Source organism: Pteropus medius, unplaced genomic scaffold (assembly GCF_902729225.1).
Source record: "Pteropus medius unplaced genomic scaffold, Ma_sr-lr_union100, whole genome shotgun sequence".
In the NCBI taxonomy this organism is placed as follows: Eukaryota; Metazoa; Chordata; class Mammalia; order Chiroptera; family Pteropodidae; genus Pteropus; species Pteropus medius.
The window spans coordinates 4,161,873-4,180,256 of record NW_024345481.1 but is presented as its reverse complement, the minus strand read 5'-3'; the positions used below and the strand labels follow the sequence as shown (position 1 = coordinate 4,180,256).

At 53.5% G+C, this 18,384-nt stretch overlaps 2 protein-coding genes across 5 annotated transcripts in view; one reads left to right on the top strand and one right to left on the bottom strand.

Moving 5' to 3' along the window:
* EZR (ezrin) overlaps nt 1-6,964 on the top strand; it is a 46,630-nt gene extending 39,666 nt beyond the window's left edge. The window contains exons 9-14 of the mRNA XM_039873911.1: nt 2,700-2,863; nt 3,253-3,383; nt 3,987-4,147; nt 4,437-4,529; nt 6,001-6,249; nt 6,402-6,964. Of these exons, the coding sequence (XP_039729845.1) occupies nt 2,700-2,863; nt 3,253-3,383; nt 3,987-4,147; nt 4,437-4,529; nt 6,001-6,249; nt 6,402-6,566 (963 nt within the window). The 3' untranslated portion in view covers nt 6,567-6,964. The remainder of the gene's footprint in view (nt 1-2,699; nt 2,864-3,252; nt 3,384-3,986; nt 4,148-4,436; nt 4,530-6,000; nt 6,250-6,401) is intronic.
* Nucleotides 6,965-8,150: 1,186 nt separating this feature from the next.
* Nucleotides 8,151-18,384, bottom strand: part of SYTL3 (synaptotagmin like 3) — a 74,460-nt gene continuing 64,226 nt past the window's right edge. For all 4 annotated transcript variants that reach the window (XM_039873910.1, XM_039873909.1, XM_039873907.1 and 1 more), the window contains exons 12-17: nt 16,041-16,143; nt 14,060-14,230; nt 11,728-11,833; nt 10,705-10,807; nt 9,555-9,760; nt 8,151-8,533 (exon numbers count right to left, since the gene is read on the bottom strand). In XM_039873910.1, the coding sequence (XP_039729844.1) occupies nt 8,424-8,533; nt 9,555-9,760; nt 10,705-10,807; nt 11,728-11,833; nt 14,060-14,230; nt 16,041-16,143 (799 nt within the window). In that variant the 3' untranslated portion in view covers nt 8,151-8,423. The remainder of the gene's footprint in view (nt 8,534-9,554; nt 9,761-10,704; nt 10,808-11,727; nt 11,834-14,059; nt 14,231-16,040; nt 16,144-18,384) is intronic.

The window sequence follows — 18,384 nt, the reverse complement described above, 5'->3', positions numbered from 1 at the left end:
CCCAGCTTGTCTTTACACCTGCAGCAGCAGAAAATCGCATTTCCAAGTTTAAACTTTTCCCTGGGAGACAGAAAAGCCCCCAAGGGTGAGCCAAGGCTGGCAAGGCAGAGTCTCCCCCAGTTTCTCCCGTGCACTCACCACCTGCTCCCCGGGGCCAGGAGCTTCCCTTACAGAGCCATCCCTGCTCCCTGCCAGCTTACGGACTGCAGTCTGGGGCCTTAAATACCATAAATGTTTGAAGCCTGCCCAGGTGGCCCTGTGAGGGGCTGAGTCCTGCTGTCTCCCCTTAGAAAAGGGCCTTTTTGTCCTTGTGGCCTCATGGAACAAGCAGAAGGCTCTCAGGCACCTCTGTAACACCTTTGCAAATGTCGAAGAAATGAAACTTGGCATTTGACGGTGTGACCGACCCGTTAACCATGCTCAGCTTCTTTAACCATGACCTTTGGCCGCCTCCCACCCCGCCCTGGGCTGATGGGGCCCAGTGGGGGAGCAGCCTGGAGGTCCCCTGGTTCACTTCTCAACCACTCTAAAGACTGCGTTTGGATTCGTGTCCTTGAACTTTCCTTGTGCCTAGGGTTTTCATTTTTAAGACGTTCTTTCTCCATCAGAGTTTAGAGGGTCTGTCCCAGGTCTCGTCAGTGTCGTGGTTTTGCATTAGGGGGGCATTGGCTGGAGATCAGCATTTAGAAATTTTTAATAATTACCTCCCCTCAAAGAGCAGGCACGAGGCTCAGAGCTCTCGTATTCCCGGCGCAGGGCCTGTCCCCGGGACACTGGGGGCCAGGAGAGGAAGCTCCCCGCAGTTCCGTCCCCTGATTTTTTAAACTTTCTAAAGAGAAGTTGGTGCCAACCAGCGTTGCTTTGCCAGTCCAGGACTCAGGAGCCACAGCAAGACCTGAGTCGCGCGTCTGCCCATACAACCAAAACATACGAGTGTTTTCTCTTGTGAAACAAGAGACAGGTGGGTAATAAAATGACCTGTTTCTCCCAGCTGTGCAGACACCTCCCCGGAAACCCGATGACTTAATAACACTGTGTGAAGCCCTCAGGGGAGCCCCCCCCCTCGCCCGACACCACCCTCTCCCTGGTGTTTCTGGAACAGTTGCAAAGACCAGGAAGCCGAGTAACTCCTTCTTGGGCGGGTTGATTAGCCTGCCTGGCATGTTCCTTTAGGTTCCGGAAGTTGCTGTGGAACGTGCGGCCCCGTTTCTTGGTTTCAGCCACACTTTCCCTGGTCCAGTGGTCAGAATCTGGAGGCCGAGGGTCCTGTTGCTGAGACGAGAAAGGAAAAAAGGAAGAGGAAGCAGACACGCATTTTTAAATCACTGTAGCAAGAGTTTCTAAGCCATATTCCCCTTCCCCCTAAGCACAGCGGTAGCAGGGAGCGAGGAGGCAAGCTGTGTCATCTGTGTGGTGGACTTCTGTAGTCACTAGTCATAAAGTTCTGTAGTCACTAGTCATAAAGTTCTTGGAGGCTGTTTCTCTTTAAGGTTTCTCTGCTAGCCGGTTCCTAAGGCAACCAGTGGTCTCTGAGTGAGCACTCTGCCCAGCCAACTTTCATCATGCCAGAAACAGTCTGAGCCCTTACAAACATGATATGATTTAATCATCAAGCAACCTCATTAGGTGGCCGTCACCCCTGTTGTACTGTCGAAGAAGCTAAGGCTCAGGGACTTGCTCGAGGTCATGGGGCTTGGACGTAGCAGTGCTGCATGAACTGTCAGTCACCCGGCGGGTGTCGATTGAGCACCACTAACACTGAGTGGTTTGGTTTGGTGCTGTAACTGGAGAGGTGAATGAACATGGTCCTGCTGTCCTGGGAACTGACTGTCTAGTGGGAGAGAGAGAGAGAGAGAGAGAGAGACAAGACGAGTCAGCAGAGTGGGCTGCCAGCAACACCGTGGCTGACATCAGCGTCGAGTGCAGGGGACACAAAAGAAGTGCTGGTCAACCACGGGAGGTGGACGGGGTCACAGAAAAGGCATGTGGCGATGCTTTAACGTTGTCCCATAGCAGTGCCACTGTCCTCGGGTAGGTGGGATTTTACATGACATTCCAAAGAGGAGGGGCTGACTGACTGGGGAATGCTCACAGGTATGAAGGAGCACAGTTTAGGTGAGCAAGGGGCAGGTCGGGGCCAGAGTGGATTGGCTTTCACGTGGACTAGGCCACGGCATTTGTGCCTGGTCCTGGAGCTAGCTACAGGATGGCGTTGGAGATCCAGCAGAGACCCGAGGGACGTGCTGGTAGCAGTGTGGGAGGCAGCAGTTTGAGGCGGAGGAGACGGCACGCTCAAGTAGAAGTCGTGGCAGCCCCAGAATCAGGGGTGTGGCTGTGGGCTGGAGAGGACAAGCGACGTTAACCTGAGGGTCAGGCAACACTGGGACTCGGGGGTACTGGGCTCCAGGGGCCGTGAGACCCCGCACCATGGAGCAGCTTTGCAGTCCAGCACGTGCACACCCGCACGCGGTCAGACAGCACACCCTCCCTCTGCTCGTTCCTGAGCATACACGTCCCACGGCACTGAGAACTTGCATTTCTGGCATCTCGTTGTCACTTGGAGTCAGTGGCTTTATCCAGAGGGCCCCTTCTGGCCCCCTGCTGTCTGCCACATTAGGCCTTTTAGAAAAGAGCCTAGGACCTGGTGGAGCCGGGTGGCAGCCAGGCGCCCGAGTCAGCAGCGCCGTTCTGTTCTGCAGGACTTCGTGTTCTATGCGCCTCGCCTGCGCATCAACAAGCGGATCCTGCAGCTCTGCATGGGGAACCACGAGCTGTACATGCGCCGCAGGAAGCCCGACACCATCGAGGTGCAGCAGATGAAGGCGCAGGCCCGGGAGGAGAAGCACCAGAAGCAGCTGGAGCGGTGAGCGGGGTGCAGGCCAGCGGGAGCGCGGCCCTGGCTCCGGGACAGCCCTGCCCGCCCATGGGACACAACCTAGTAGCCGTGCAGGAGTGGCCCACAGAGCTTGCCCCGCTGTGGGCTGGGCGGTGGCAGAGCCCAGGGCGGGAGTGCTCCGGGGAGCTGGGTCAGTGCTGCCACCTCACTTCCTTAGTTGCAACTGGGCACTGGGGGACAGCAGGTGACCAAGAAGCAGCTGCTCCTTCAGATTGCTGGGGCTGGTGACAGGCTGGCTCCGGGGCCGGTTGCGGCCGGGGTGTCTCGCTGGGATGGCCGACCGTGGAAGTGTTGACAGCACACATGCCTGCAGAGTCTAGAGCTTCCTGTGCCACCTCTCGCCCTCCCCGTAACAGGCAGCAGCTGGAAACGGAGAAGAAAAGGAGAGAGACCGTGGAGAGAGAGAAGGAGCAGATGATGCGGGAGAAGGAGGAGCTGATGCTCCGGCTGCAGGATTACGAGCTGAAGACCAAGAAGGCCGAGAAAGGTGGGTGCACGCCTCGGGTTTTATGTCCCGGAGGACCTTTCACAGAGGGACAGGCGGACAGCAGCACACACACCCCCAGGAAGAATGTCCGTCTCGGTTTAAAACACAGCCCCCAGGATAGAGACTTGGAGAGAGACAGGAAAAAGTCATCGGATGAGAAAACAGTCCCGGACGTCAGCACCAGCTGTGCTCAATGCTTCACGTGCATCACTAGCTTTTAGAATTTTTCTCAGCCCCAGGAAGTGAATGCTGAGTCGTCCCATTTTCCTTAAGAGCATGGTAAAGGTTTCGCTTGTAGGAGTGGATCGTTCCGAGGTCTCAGAGCTGGCCACTATGGGCACCGGGCTCTGTCCCCTCCCCGCCATACACTAGAACCCAGGCCCAGCCTTCGTGTGTCCTGTAAACACAGTGGGAGGGAAGCAGGGTGCTCCCCTGGCAATGTCAGTGCAGCAGGCCCTGTCACCCTGAAACTCGGGCCACTACCCTGTAGCGTTTGCCATGCTGCCCGGCCGTGACCCCGGCCCATCCCCCGGGCTGGGCGTTTCGGGCTGGCCTCCGAGTGCCTGGCGGAGCCGTGAGCGGCCGTGGTTCTGTGCCCCTCAGAGCTGTCCGACCAGATTCAGCGGGCCCTGCAGCTGGAGGAGGAGAGGAAGCGCGCGCAGGAGGAGGCCGAGCGGCTGGAGGCCGAGCGCATGGCCGCGCTGCGCTCCAAGGAGGAGCTGGAGAAGCAGGCGGTGGATCAGATAAAGAGCCAGGAGCAGCTGGTAGGAGCCCCCGGGGTCTCACGGTGCTGAATTATGGAGAGGCAGCCTCCGGGGACCGAAAAAGTGACACCTGCCTTAACAATGATTTCTGTCTGGGCTGTAAACTGATCTGCTTGGGGCTGTCCCGTGGCCGGTGGGGAGGGGCGGGGAGGGGCCGTGCTGGGGGCCGGCGAAGGACACTCTGCCCGCTGGGAGGAGGCGTGAGGGATGCGGCGCTGCGAGGGAGGCCGTCCGTTCACAAATGGACTCTGGAAAGCGTCGGGAACTCACTGCAGCTCGCTCCGTGCAGGCCGCGGAGCTCGCGGAGTACACCGCCAAGATCGCGCTCCTGGAGGAGGCGCGCAGGCGCAAGGAGGACGAGGTGGAGGAGTGGCAGCACAGGGTGAGTGGCGGGCGGGGCGCCCCCTCGTGGCGGGCGGGGGCTGCGGCTTGGGCCAGGCTGGCACGTCGCATCGAAAGCCTCAGAGACGTTTCCCAGCGCCCTGCGGATCCTGGTCGCAGGTCCTAGACAGAAATCTCCGTGGGAATGGGCTTGGCCACAGTGGCCACCCTGCACTACTAGGGGAGCAGAGAACAAAGAACCTCTCTGTTCACTTCGTCCCGCTCTGCTCCGGCCAACCCGAAGTGTTCAGCCCCACCGGGCCGCCCCCGTCAGGAACCAGCTTTCAATCGGCTTATGTGGGTGCCCCCAGCAAAGGGCCACAGGGCCTGGAACAAGCCCGGTCCTGACCGCTGGTCTCTGCAGCGTGGCACCGAGGAAAGATCTGGACGGGGGAGGTCTCCAAACTGGGGCAGAGTCCCAGCCCTGCCCCTCATTTGCTGTGTGACCCGGGCAGGTGGCCTGGATTCCTTAACTGCAGGTGGGGAATCGTACCCTGAGGACCCGCGGAGAGCTTTAACAAGCTGGGGCCGAGATAGTGAGATAGTGAGATGTGTTCCTCCCTAGCGTCCACCCAGAGGGCCTGTCTGTCCACCCGGAAAGCTTTGGGTGTGGTTCAGAGCACAGACCTCGGCCAAGCTGTGTGAGTGAGGAGGCGGGGTTCCTCTCCCCAGCCCTCCTGCCCGGCTTTTCCCATGCTTTCCCTCCACGGCAACCCCTTCTGGGGATGTCAGGCACCTCCCCCTCACCGGTCTCCACCCCACCCCTAGCCCCCATCTCCCATCCCCAGCCGGAGTTCCCTGCAAAAGATCCAGTCCTTGTGTTTTTGGAGAAAGTGCTTATTATAAAGTATTGAGAAAAGTTGGTTACAAAACAGGGACAAACTAAGCCCGTCTGTGGGGTCGGGGTGGCCGTGAGGCGGGCGACGTTGAGTTGTGCGTACCCCTGAAAGCTACTGGAAGGATGAGGCGTGAAGGGCAAGACAGTGCTTGAGCGGGACAGCCACCCAGGAAAGGGGGTGAGACCACACACCAGAACGTGAGCACGGTTCTTTCTAGTGGCTGGAAATTTTTTTTCCTCCCCCTCCCCCCCCCCCCCAAATAAGTACAATGAGCATTTACTAGGATTATAGAGAGAAACAAATTTTATGATACTAGAAAAATATCAAGGCCCTGGCATCAGTTTCTTGTGTCCTGAGCATGCTTGGTAACTACTGTGAGGCCCTGACCTCAGAGGCTGGTGAGACCCTGCAGGGGACACTGCTGATCAGACACATGTGACCACCTCTTCCGGTCTGTGCTACATGCAGCCTGCCACGGGAAAGGGGGAGGAGGGGACAACAGAGGGGCATAGTCCTTCCTAGCGGGGAGAATGGGCCTCCTTCGTAAAGAAGAGGTGATTCTGAACATGGCCCAAACACAACACGAGGTTCTGCATGAGAAGCCCTCACCTGTCAGCTGGTTTGTCTCTGAAGGCCAGAGAAGCCCAGGATGACCTGGTGAAGACCAAGGAGGAGCTGCACCTGGTGATGACGGCACCCCCGCCCCCGCCCCCCGCGTACGAGCCGGTGGGCTACCACGTCCAGGACAACCTGCAGGAGGAGGGCACGGAGAACTCGGGCTACAGCGCCGAGCTGTCCAGCGAGGGCATCCTGGACGACCGCAACGAGGAGAAGCGGATCACCGAGGCCGAGAAGAACGAGCGTGTGCAGCGGCAGCTGATGGTGAGAGGCGGGGGCGGGCTACGGGGGCTCCGCCCTAGCGCTCCCCTGTGTCCTTAGCTTCCCGCGGGAGCAGGTGGCCCTTAGGGCGACGGAATGAGCCGCCAGGCGGGTGGAAAGGGTGGGGCCTGACCCGGTGCCGCTTGGTGTTGCAGACTCTGTCCAATGAGCTGTCCCAGGCCAGGGATGAGAACAAGAGGACCCACAACGACATCATCCACAATGAGAACATGAGGCAAGGCCGGGACAAGTACAAGACGCTGCGGCAGATCCGGCAGGGCAACACCAAGCAGCGCATCGACGAGTTCGAGGCCATGTGAAGGCCTGGCCTGGAAGGGGCCGGGCGGGGCCTCAGCGCCTGCGCTCTGCTGCTCCGCCCAGCGTCACGCTCAGACTCTAAAACTCGTGTTTGTAGTTCTCTAAGTCTAGACCCCTCTTTGTACTCCAGTTCCTTTAAAAAGAGAGTAGTTATTTCAGTGGGAATATTCTGGGGCTGGGACCAGTGGGAGCTTCCCTGGTTTATTTTTCCCATCTGTATCATAGTGCCAAACAGGCCTGATTTTTATTATTATTATTATTATCGAATCACTTCCTGTCTTATGCTTGGAGCAGGGCTGGTTGAATTAAAGAAAGATGCCTGTAAAGTCTGGATGACAAACTCCATGCTGGCATGTGTGATGCGCGATTCAGTATAATTAAAACCACATCGTGGCTTATATTCTGTGCCATACTTTTTTTCTGTATTTGAAATGAGCTCAAATTGATTGACTTGTACTTGATTTCTATGAAGGATGCCTCTTTGTATATTTATGTTTCTTTGAGGGGTGAAAATTATTTTAAGAACAGTCAAAAGCACTCCTTTACACACCTGTGCACACACAGTGATTTCCTCCGTCCTGTCTTCAGCCAACAAAGTCCTGGGCTCATTCAGGAGAAACAACACAGGAGGACACTGCACTCTTGGATAAACTTTTCTTGATTTTTTTGTTTTTTGTGTTTTTTGTTTTTTTTTTTACCAGGGCTACACTGTTGGACTTACACACCTAATTAATGATCAGCTATAGAGTATAGTATTTATATATAAGCGATAATATGGGTTTGTACCTTTAGTTAAAAAAAAAAGGGAAAGTTTTGTTCTGTGTATTTTGTTACCTTTTACAGAATAATAAAAGAATTACATATTAAAAACCATGCAGCCAGGACACTTGATCTGATATGCGAGGGCAGTAATGAAGCTAACGAACTACTATAATCACATCTGTAAAAGGAACGTTTTTTTTCCTTTCTGTATTCTTCTAGCACGTCATCGACTGTGCACATTTCAGTTTTCTATCACAAATTCTTATTTGAAAAACACACACACGGCATTGACTCACACTCCAGCCACGGAGGGACTCCTCCGGCCTGGCAGTGGTCTTGGTTCCACAAGAATAGCCTGCTCTGACCTATTTCCATTCTCTGCCGCATCCCTGGGGTTGGAAAGCCGTGCGTGTCAGCGCTCACGGGCTGCCGGTTCTGCTTATTCACATGCTTCCTTTCGTGCTCTGCGTTGTCTTTTTCGGTTAAGATGTCGTGTGGGATGAGCCTGGCGCCACGGTGGCGGGCACATGAAAGGCGGGGTGCAGCCGGGGATGTCCCTGCCGGGCTGGGTGGGAAGCCCCTTCTCAGATTGTCGGTGCAGTCCTGCCAGCGAGGCTTCATGGGGCTCAGGGGTCCTTGGGCGGACCCTAGAGGTGACCTACGCGGAATGGGGGTGTCTTCGCCCTCCATGGGGTTGGCTGGCCCGCCTCCAGAAAGTTTCCCAGTAGGATGGGAGCCACCGAACACCCACCAGGCTCCTTTACCTTTGAAACGCACACAAGGAGGCCGTAATTTGCACTATCGGACGAGCACTGGGAGACAGGTTAAGTAACTGTTGAACATTTATTGAAATCTGGTCATTTTCCACACCTGTCAAAGCACATAACCGGCCTGAGATGTCTTTATATGACAGTGGTCCCTGCTCTAACTTAAACATACACTGAAGAGTATGGAAGGACATTTTAGCTACGTGACAGCTGTAGACGGAGAGCGGCCACACCCCACGGGGCCTGTCCGGCGGGGCATCCACGCCCAGTTCTGCAGCTAACCTGCAGGCACGCAGACTGGAACCCCGCTGCAAACTGGAACTCCGCGCTTCAGTGCAGGATGAGGGTTATGTCTGTCCATAAATTGGGGCTGGAGAGAACTCTCTGCCATTGGAGCTTTGATTGTGAGCCTGAGTCAGCACCGCCAGCTGGATCTTCCTCTGTGGCATGAGACGACAGATTAGTAACGGAGGGCCAGGAGGCCACTTTATTGCCCCTTTTCCCAGCTTTTTAAAAATGAGAATCAGCAAGAAAAGTATCATTTTTTCACCTCAACTTAATACCATATTAAAATGTCAACCACTGGAAAAGAGACAGCCTCACCCTGCCCCCCTCCCCCCCCAACAAAACTGTTGGGGACAGGACACACTCAGGCATTCTCCCCAGGGACTTGGGGCCTCAAAAGCCTGAAGCCGTTTTCTGTTAGATGAAAGAGGACAGGACAGGTTTGGTGACTTGGTTCTTTTGGGAGGGTTGACAACAGTCTTAACACTTCAGGATGTCTGGCGAGGTGAGGATGGCCAGGTTCGTTCATAGAAAGGAGTTACTTAGAAGGTTTGCTTTGGAGAATATTTCTTTTTAAACTAACAGCGAGTCCTGTTTATCTTAAGTGGTCCTTGGCTGCAGGCCTTGGAGATGTTTTGGTTGTGCAGTTTTGGTTGTCACAGTGTTTAGGGGGCACTGCTGGCAACCGGTGGGCAGGGCTGGGGCACTCAAGCCTTCCCCGACAAGAGACTGTCCCCCACAAAATGCCAGAAACACCCCTGCCGAGCAGCACAAGCACATTGCCCTTCTGTCCCAATCTTAATGAAATACTTTCTCAATTGCCAATAGTTTGGGTTAAGAAGATATTTTCCCTTAAGAAAATAATCCTCTCATGATTGACACCAGAAACAAAAGCAAATACTGTACTCAGCCCATTTTGAGGCCTGTGATTTTTGTTTCTTTAGCAGATCCTAAATCTGATTTAAATTGTTGAAATACTTGGCTGTATTATCGCTCAGTTGCATAGTAAGAAGGAGACTTAGTAATCTCCATTTATGGCAGGTTAGGCAATTCCAAAGCCAGTTAAGTCACCTGCCATCGCAGAAGCCTGATTTTTCTTCTAATGGTATCCATGTGAGACAGTCACTAAGGATCCAACATGCACTTGGGCCCGATAAATATCTCAAACGGACTTACTGGAACCAAGCCTGGCCCCTCCCAGCAAGCGGTCATTCACGCCGAAGGCAGCCCGGTCCCAGACGGTTAATTCTAGGCTGGATTGCCTAAGCTGAGAAGGAGTTACTCCGTTGAAAACGAAGGAATGCTTCCACTGGGGACAAGCTTGCTTCTTCAGGACCGGGGACTTCAGCCTCAGCTTTTGCTTGTCGGGCAGAGTGAGACAGCTGCGGAAGAGAAGCCAATCAAAACCCCCCTGCACCTGCCCCCACGCGGCCTGCCTTCCCTGCTGGCCCTTGCTCGCCAGTGAGACTTGGTGCTAAGTAAAGGGCTAAATTCACGTCCCCATAAAAATTCTAAACAGTAAAGGAGAACGAGAAGCACCGGGTTGGCTACGTGACCTCGCTCTAGGATGTTCAGAATTGAGAGCTGAATTCTGCACCAGCCATCAAGGGTGATTTGGGGTTTCCGAGGCCACGTGGCCTTTGTCCCGGTCCCCCTCCTTTGGTCTACCACCAGGCGACAGCGTGGCTTCTTAGACCTGCCACCCAGGGACCAGGACTCTGTACTCATGTTATCTCATATTAACCCTGTTCTCAGAATAAATTCAGAAGGACCGAGTAACTTGCCCAAGGCCATACAGATAACCGGCAGGGTTAGGACACAAACCCAGTTTCGTCCTGACTGGTAGCCCATTAATTTTCCATTATGACACCGGGGATTTAGCAATTCTACATAATAATGGTGTTTGCTTTCCTTTGCGAAACACCAACGCATCTGTAGTGAATGAGAATGAGGATGAAATCTGAAAAATCATCCATCTCACTGTTAATCCAAGGGGAATGTAAAGCTGAGTAAATATTTATAAACACGATTTTTTTTAATGTTCCATTTTAGTCAGAAAAAGCTGATTCGCTGATAAAACAAGGATCAATGAGATCTGGGTTTCAGGTTAAAATGCAGTATTCTGAATCTAGCCTCGGCATGTCCAAACCCCATGAATTCTTGGAGATAAGAGTCTTTAACACGACTTACGTTGGATTTTTGTAGGAAAGCTCAAATGCGACAAACTTAAAATGGCTGTTTTCGGTGTTCCCTACAGGTCCTAGGACCCTGCCGTGCGAATAGCAGGTTTATCAGTAAATCCCACTTGATTAACTGTAATACCTACCCCCTCACAAACGAGTTCAGGGTGCCATCCGACCGCACAGGTAAGTCCTTGGCTCCCAGCACCACCAAACAGAGTTGACCGTCACACGATGGCTGCCCTGCCCCTGGGAACGAAGCCAGCATTCACGGTCAACCCCCTTCTGCGTGTCGGCACGCAGCACCGCCACCCCAAAACTGAGCTCGGCGAGAGGGTGTGCTCCAGCCCTCGCAGCCTGAGAGAGCAGCTAGGGAAAGCGGCTCGCCCACCACAAAGAAGGCTCTCTGGGGACACCTGTCCCGGCGGCCTACCGAGCCATCGGCATGACGATGGGACGGAAGGCTTGCTAAAATCCCAGGGACACAAGTTGCAAAGAGATTTAAGACTAACCCGAGAAGGGGAAGGATGCAGAGTTTTAGCTTAGTGGGAGCCCATGGTTTTGAGGAAGGCGGGGCCCCAAGACCTCTGTTTTGGGGGCCTGGAGGTAACCACGGGGTGCTTGCTGCTGGTCCTGTGAGCTTCCACATAGCAAATCACCAAAACCCATCACGGAACTGTGTATTCTTGGTCTTCGCTCCCCGCCTCATCTCCCCACTGTCCTCGACCCGTTCTCTTGCTGGGCAGCAGCTGCTGACATGACCAGGGGCCTTGAGAAGTGCTCTTGGGTCCCACAGGTCCCAGCCATGATGCAGGAGGTCATTCTTCAAGTGAGGCCACAGCGGGACTGTTTTCCCCAGGGGGACCATCCGAGCCACCCCCTTGGGAGAAAGCACTGGGGCTGGTGTCCTAAGAGCCCCGAAAAGCAGGCATCAGGTCTGGCCTTTTGGGTCACTCGACTCCCTTCAGAGCCGTGGGTTCCAGCGACCCCGTTTCCCAGGCTGGGTGCCACAGTTCCTGGTGAGAGTCACAGGAGCACCTGAGATCAGGGGGTGGCAAACAGGAAATGCTAGGAAACACCGGCCTACCTCTAACCCCGCCTGCTGCTCCAGGCTTTGGGATTAGTGACACAGCGACTGATGAACAGTCACGGGGCTGGAGGCCACCTACCTTCTTGAGACTCCTGGAGCTTGCTGGGCCCTGCAGGCAGCACCAGTTTGGCCCGGACTGCGAGTTCTCCATTATTTGGAAGGAGGCCTTCTTCGTATTTCTCTGCCTGTGGGCAAGTGGCAGAGCTCAGGGCAGGTGTCCCCAGCCTGCAGAACCCCCTGGGCTCTTCTGGGTGCCTCAGCTTTGTCCATAAATGCTGCCTTCCTCACTCCTCCTGCCCACCCCACCCCTGCAAAACCTGTGCAGGCCCGGGAGAGCCCTGGCGTAGGCGTCCCCACGGCAGGCTGCCTCAACATGGGCGGAATGGCTCAGCCATCCAGCCGCCCGCCCCACCAGAGGCAGATGGCCTGGCAAGCAGAGGGGCTTGAAGGTGCTGGCACATTCCATAGGAGAGTCCTAAGAAACCTGGATGCAACCTGAGCTGGAAAAAAGTAAATAAAGATCTTAGCTACTCTTTCATGCCAGGGACGCTGCAGGCACTCGGAGACCGACCAGGTCCCAGGCTCGGTGCCCACAGCTCAGGGGAGGCTCTCTGGTCTGGCTGAGTCGGCCCACTCCTCATCCCCAGCTCCCCACCAAGGACACCTCCCTGCCTACTCAGGTGGCTTATCTGGGCATGAGTAACCTTGCCAGAAAGTGATACAGGAAGGAATTGGAGAGCGAAGACTGCAGTCACTGGACCTCTCTCCCCGTGGGTGGGAAGGGCGCCGGGAGGGCCCCCCACCCCGAACCCCCGGCAGTGAGAGCAGCCGCCCAGCGAGGGCTCGGCGAGGGCTCGGCGAGGCTCCAGGATCCCGCAGGGCCAGCCTCCCCTGCATGGCCGTGGCATTCCTTGGTCTCCTGGCCGCCTCTGGGGAGGGAGGCTGGCCCTTGGATGCCAAATTAGATAAGGCTGCCTTCGCCCTCTGCTTCCAGAAACCCATACCGAGCCCATGCCACCCATACGGCCCCCTCCTGTCAGGGCCAAAGGGGATGGATGGCCTGTGAGCAGACACCCAAGACCCAGCACCAGAGTCGCTCTCTGTTAGCCAGCATCGGGAAGGATGCTTTAGGCTGGTGCTTGCTGCTCCTGGCTCATCCGCCAATGCATGACCGGCCTTGGTGGCAGCCCCTCTTGTCCTGAGTGCACGATCCCAAGAGGAACAAGACGGGCAGGGCATCCCTAGTACAGGATCCCATGGGAGACCTCATCCAGCCAGGAAAATCAAGAAGGCCTTCACGGAGGAGGTGAGACTTAAGCAAAGTCTCGGGAGAAGGCTTTCCAAGTGGATTTCCAAGTTGCCGTCTGAGGACAAACCGAGGCTCTGAGATGAGAAAGGGCAGGGCGCCGGGTGTGGGTGGTGGGGCTGTGCAGACCCACGGAGAGAAGAGGGCAGCGGGGGTGGGAGGGGCCCCCGGGCTGGGCCCCCGCAGTGGCCAGAATCCAGAGCCGTTTCTGATCAAGGCGTCGTGACTGATCGCCTCCCGGGCTTCAGAGGTAAAGAGAGGTGACATGGTGGGACCTGGTCCAGGCCAGGTAAAGACTCGGCCTCTGCGAGACGTTCGCTGGTAGAGTTGCCGCCTTCTGTTGCCATTTCCTAGGAGGCGATGGAGCCCAGGCTTCCTCCGCCGTCACTCCCTCACATGTGTTCCCTCACAGCCTTGGATCATGGCACAGAAGTGTGCAAAGCAGCCGCCCTGAGAAATGCTAACCTCTGCCCTGGCCTCTCTTCCCACTGCCCAGCCAGCTCCTCCTGACCTGTCCCACCCCGCCCTGAGCATCTGCTGCTCTGCCAGAGCAGGACGGAAGTCCCGCTGGTCAGGGCCACCTCTGCCAGCTCTATGGCCCTATAGCATTCGGTCCAGTCATCTCACCCACTGTCGTGGGAGTGCTCGGGGTGGGGCGCTCAGAAACAACACACTCCAGCCTGCAGGACCGAGGTGTGGTCCCACCTGGAGGCAGCCTGACTGGCCACAGGTGGGGACTTTGGCCTACAGAGTCATGAGGAGGCGGGGGCCACCTCAGCTGACACTGAGTGACCCTGAATTTGGGGGAAGGTTCGGGCCATCACGGGAGGGCTGAACACCCAGCCCGGTGCAGGCTGGCACGTGGGCTCCACTGAGGGTAAGGCCATTCAGGGACCTGAACAGGTAGAAATCCCTCAGCCAAACCCCCCGGGAGAGCCCGACACTGGGCCCTTTCCTGGGCCTTTTCTCCCTAGAAAGTCACAGCCCGGCAAGTGTGCATAACTGTCTCGGGTCCAAGGTTTCCCAGGCAGGTTTCTTTTTCTTGGATCCCTTTGAAAAGTTCTCATGGTGGGGGTGGGGTTGCTCGGTCTAAACCAGACATCACCTTGGCCCGAAGTGGATACCAGCGGAAAGACTGTGTTGTGCTGTCTTTGAAGTCCCACGTGGCCAGAGGAATGATCACTTCTCCAAGAAACACCCTCCGGGCGAGTGTGCCCAGGTGCCACACGGACACCTGCAGCCGCCGGGTCACCAGCTGGGCAGGCTCCACCTGGTACTGCAGAAGCAGGACAGAGATGGTCAGCCTGGGCTCCCAGGGCCACACTCCCAGGCCGCCCGGACCTCCCTCCCGCGAGCTGAGCAAGAATACAGGTAGATGTCCCAAGGAGCACTCTGCTCAGAAAACTTGAGGATCAGCTTCTAGATCCTCAACTGTCACATGGGCACTGTTCTCGAAACTGGCAGAAGATGGTTCTTATACCCAGAATCTCACTCCGGTGTCTTGCCCCACGTTCTACGAACCTCCAGTATGCTAAACAAAGGGGTGATTCAAAATACTGGCTTCTGCAGGACTCTCCATCATTGCCCCATCTTCCCATTTCTCTGTCTTACATGCATTTCTATGAAGCCTGTGTCGGGCTGTGCTGAATTTAGAATACATTAGGGGCACTGATACTTTTAAGTGTTTCTGCAAAGTTTTCCAGGGCAACCAAAATATTCACAACATATTGGATAAAACCAATGGATACAAATTTTAGCTGACTTCTTTGAGATTCTGCGTGCATTTTAAATAAGGTAAACTTTAAAAGTCAAATTAAGTAATTACATATTTATCAAAAACGTAGTCAATCCTCAATTTTACCCCATTTCACAAAATGTGGAATATTTATCTACCTCTATTTGGAGCAAAATACCTTAATAAAACTTATGAGCGATTTTAGATGTCAGCTTAAAATGTGCGAGGGGGCACATGGTTTTTCAAAATTCTTTTAGCAGGTACGTGAGCAAAACCACCCGAAGATTGATCTCTGGTCACTTGCTGCTAGAGTGGCCCCAGGCCAGCAGCATCCCAGGCCCCACCCACACCTGCTGAATCACAATCTATTCCTTTTTTAAAATCCCTTGGGGATTCCGATGCACATAAATTTTGAGGCCTGCTAGCCCACTGTGGGTTCTCTAAGCCTCGGTTTCCCCACTAGTAAGCGAGGATTCTAATACCTAGTTCAGGAGTATGTAAAGCACTTGACCATAGCAAGGGCACAGAAAACAATGGCTGTTATTATTTAATGAAGGGGACTTTGTGCCAGCTGCCCAGATAGTCCCTGGCTGGGAGTTTACAAATGCCCCTTCTCGCCAAGGAAGTCAAACAAAGCCTCTGCTTTTCAGTCTTGACACATGAGATCCCTGGGCTTCCCGGCCTCGACTGGGGACGTCTCCACGAGTCTGGGCTGTCCTCCAAGGCCCCGAGCTTGGAGGACATACACCATACATATCTGCTATCTGCATACACCATACAGATCAGCTCCAGCTCTCCACCCTAAATCCCAGCACGAGGCGGTCCCCCATCTTTGCCCTAAACCACAAATCGTATTTCTTAGCACCAAAGAAAGTGAAACTCAAACAATTCGTCTATAAATTATTTTTCATAAAATGACTGTTTTTTTCCTTAACATAAGAAGAAACCTGGGTTTGCCACCTATTATAATAAAGGAGCATTTTTACAAAGATAGTGACGCAGTAGTTTAATTTACAAGATACCTCTCTGATAGTTACCAAAATGCAACAGAGAAATCAGTGTTAAAAATTGAGAGGCAGCCAGCTTCTTTTTCACCATTTTCTCGGAAATCATTAATCAAAAGCCAGTCTTGAGTCCGGCAGACTCTGCACTTTTCCTGTACAAAGGCTGAAATTTATTTTCTGCCACCTTGCCACTGATTGACAGAGCCCCGCAGAAACACATAAGTGTCTGCATTTACGTTTCAAGAGTTTGGAAGACTCATCCTGTGAACTCTGGCCCATGTGCCCAGCCCAGGACGGGGGTGGGCGGGGGGGGACACTCAGCACATGAGTATTTGTCCAGCAAATACCTTCAAAGTCTCCTGAAAGGTTGGGTCCACCGTGCTCCTCTGGACTCCAGACTTGCGTTTTCCCTGGGAGGATCTGTCAGGCAGCAGATAGGTCTTTACATACCTAGAGGCCAAAGGCAGACAGAGGTGAAGGCTCAGGGGGGCGGGGATGAAGGTCCGGGAAGAAGAGAATGACACGTCAGCGTTTTCTTTACTCTCTGCTTTCCGCTGAACTGGGGGGTTGAGAGCAAGGGCTCGGTGGCCAGCTCTGGCAGTGAACAATGATAGTGCTGGGTACACAGGTTCTGTTTACAGTCTGGCCACCATCCTCTGGAACATTCCTGGGGTGGGGGGGCGGGGAGCTCTGCTGCTTCCCTCACACCCGAGCCCTGAGCAGTCCTCACTGCTCATCACCTGCCATTTTGGGGCTCCACGGTGGCAGATTTTCTGATCTACCTGGATGTGCAGGCCGTGTGCCAGCTCGTCCTCCCTCCACCTAGCACGAAAAGTGGAAATGGGAAGTGTATGCCTCACGCTTTGCTCTTCCCTTGCGTGGCCTCCACGCCCGCCCTCCTGACTGCTGTGGGGACCTGTGTTCATGAGTCCTCTCTGCCAAGCCTGGAGCCCACGGCTCGGCTGGCAAGGCGAACTCTTCACCAGCATTCTGCCCACCCCCCGAAATCCTGATCTAGGTTGATCCCTCCACTCAGGTCCCAGGACTGCCCGTCCTGGCTGCTCTGGCAGCTGCGCTGATGGCAATGGCCCCGCTGGTCCAGGCCCCATCCCCACAGGCTGGGAACAGGCTTAACTTTCCCCTCCCTTGATCTGGGTCCCTCCCGAAGCTCCAGTCTCAGGCCTCTTCTTCCCTGCCAGTCAAACTTCTTGGGAAAAGTCCTCCAGGCTCTCTGTTCGTCTACTCTTAAATTGCTGATCGTTATCAGATCTCGCACACGTACAATAGGACATAAAAAATATACCTGCATAGCTTAAGGCGTTATGATAATAAAATGCACACCTATGTGTCTAGTTGGTTTATTGTGTTAAGTCCTGTGTTTCCTCATCTACCTCTGACAGGTAATTCTACCTGCTACTGAGAGTGCAGTATGCACAGCTCCAAGTATTATTGCAGACTTATTTCTCCCTGCAATTCTGTCAGCTTTTGCGTCATATGTCTTGATGGTCTGTTATTAGAAGCATAAACATTTATCATTTTATCTTCTTGCAGTATTAAACCTTTTATTAATATATAGTGTCCTTTATCTCTCGTAACCCTCTTTTGACTTTAAGTCTATTTTGTCTAATATTAGTATTTCACCCCTGCTCTCTTTTGGCTACTATTTGCATGCAATATCTTCTATTTGTGTCTTTGGCTATATGGTGAGTCTCTTGTAGATGACATACAGTTGGAGCCTATGTTTTTTATCCATTCTGCCAATTTCTTTTGCTGCTTTCAAGATTCTCTGTCTTTGTCTTTCAAAGTTTGTTTATAGTGTGTCTCAGTGTGGGTCTCTGAGTTCATCTTACTTGGAGTTTAGTGGGCTTCTTTGATCTTTATATTCATGTATTTCATCAAACTTGGAAAGTTTTCTGCTGTTTTTTTTTTTTCTTTCAAATATGCTCTCTGCCCCTTGCTCTTTCTCCTGCTTCTGGAACTCTCAGGTGCATGTGTAGGTTTGCCCGATGACGCCCCACAGGTCCCTTGGGTTCTGTTTGCTTTTCTTCAATCTTTTTTCTTTCTATTCCTCAGGCTCAATACATTTCATTGTCCTATCTTCCAGTTCATTGATTCTTTCTCCTAGCTGCTTCCATCTGCCTTTAAATCCCTCTAATGAATTTTTCATTTTGGTTATTCTAGTTTTCAGCGCCAGAATTTCTTTTTGGTTTCTTTTTTAGGTTTACTATCCCTGTATTGATAATTCTGCTTTGTTCATACATCATTTTCCTGACTTTCTCCACATCTTCCTTAAGTTCTTTCAGCATCTTTAAGACAACGTTTTAAAGTCTTTGTCTAGTAAACCAGCCATCAGATCTTTTTCAGAGACAGTGTCTGTTGATTTACTTTTTCCCTTTGAATGGGTCATATTTTCCTGTTTCTTTATATGCCTTGTGATTTTTGTTGAACACGGGACATTTATGTCTAATAATGTGTTAACTCTGGAAATCAGGTTCTCCCCCTCCCCCAGTGTTTGCTGGGTTTTGTATTGCTTTGTTTACTGATCCTGTGCCAAAGATCAGCCTGAGCTATAAACCGAAGGTCTTCTCAGGTTTTTCTGAGGCAAGCGTGGTCACCTTCTAATTTCCCTTGCATATGCAGTTGCTTTTGAATGTCCTAGTCTGTAGTATCTGGCTTCTGAGAGGTGAAAAA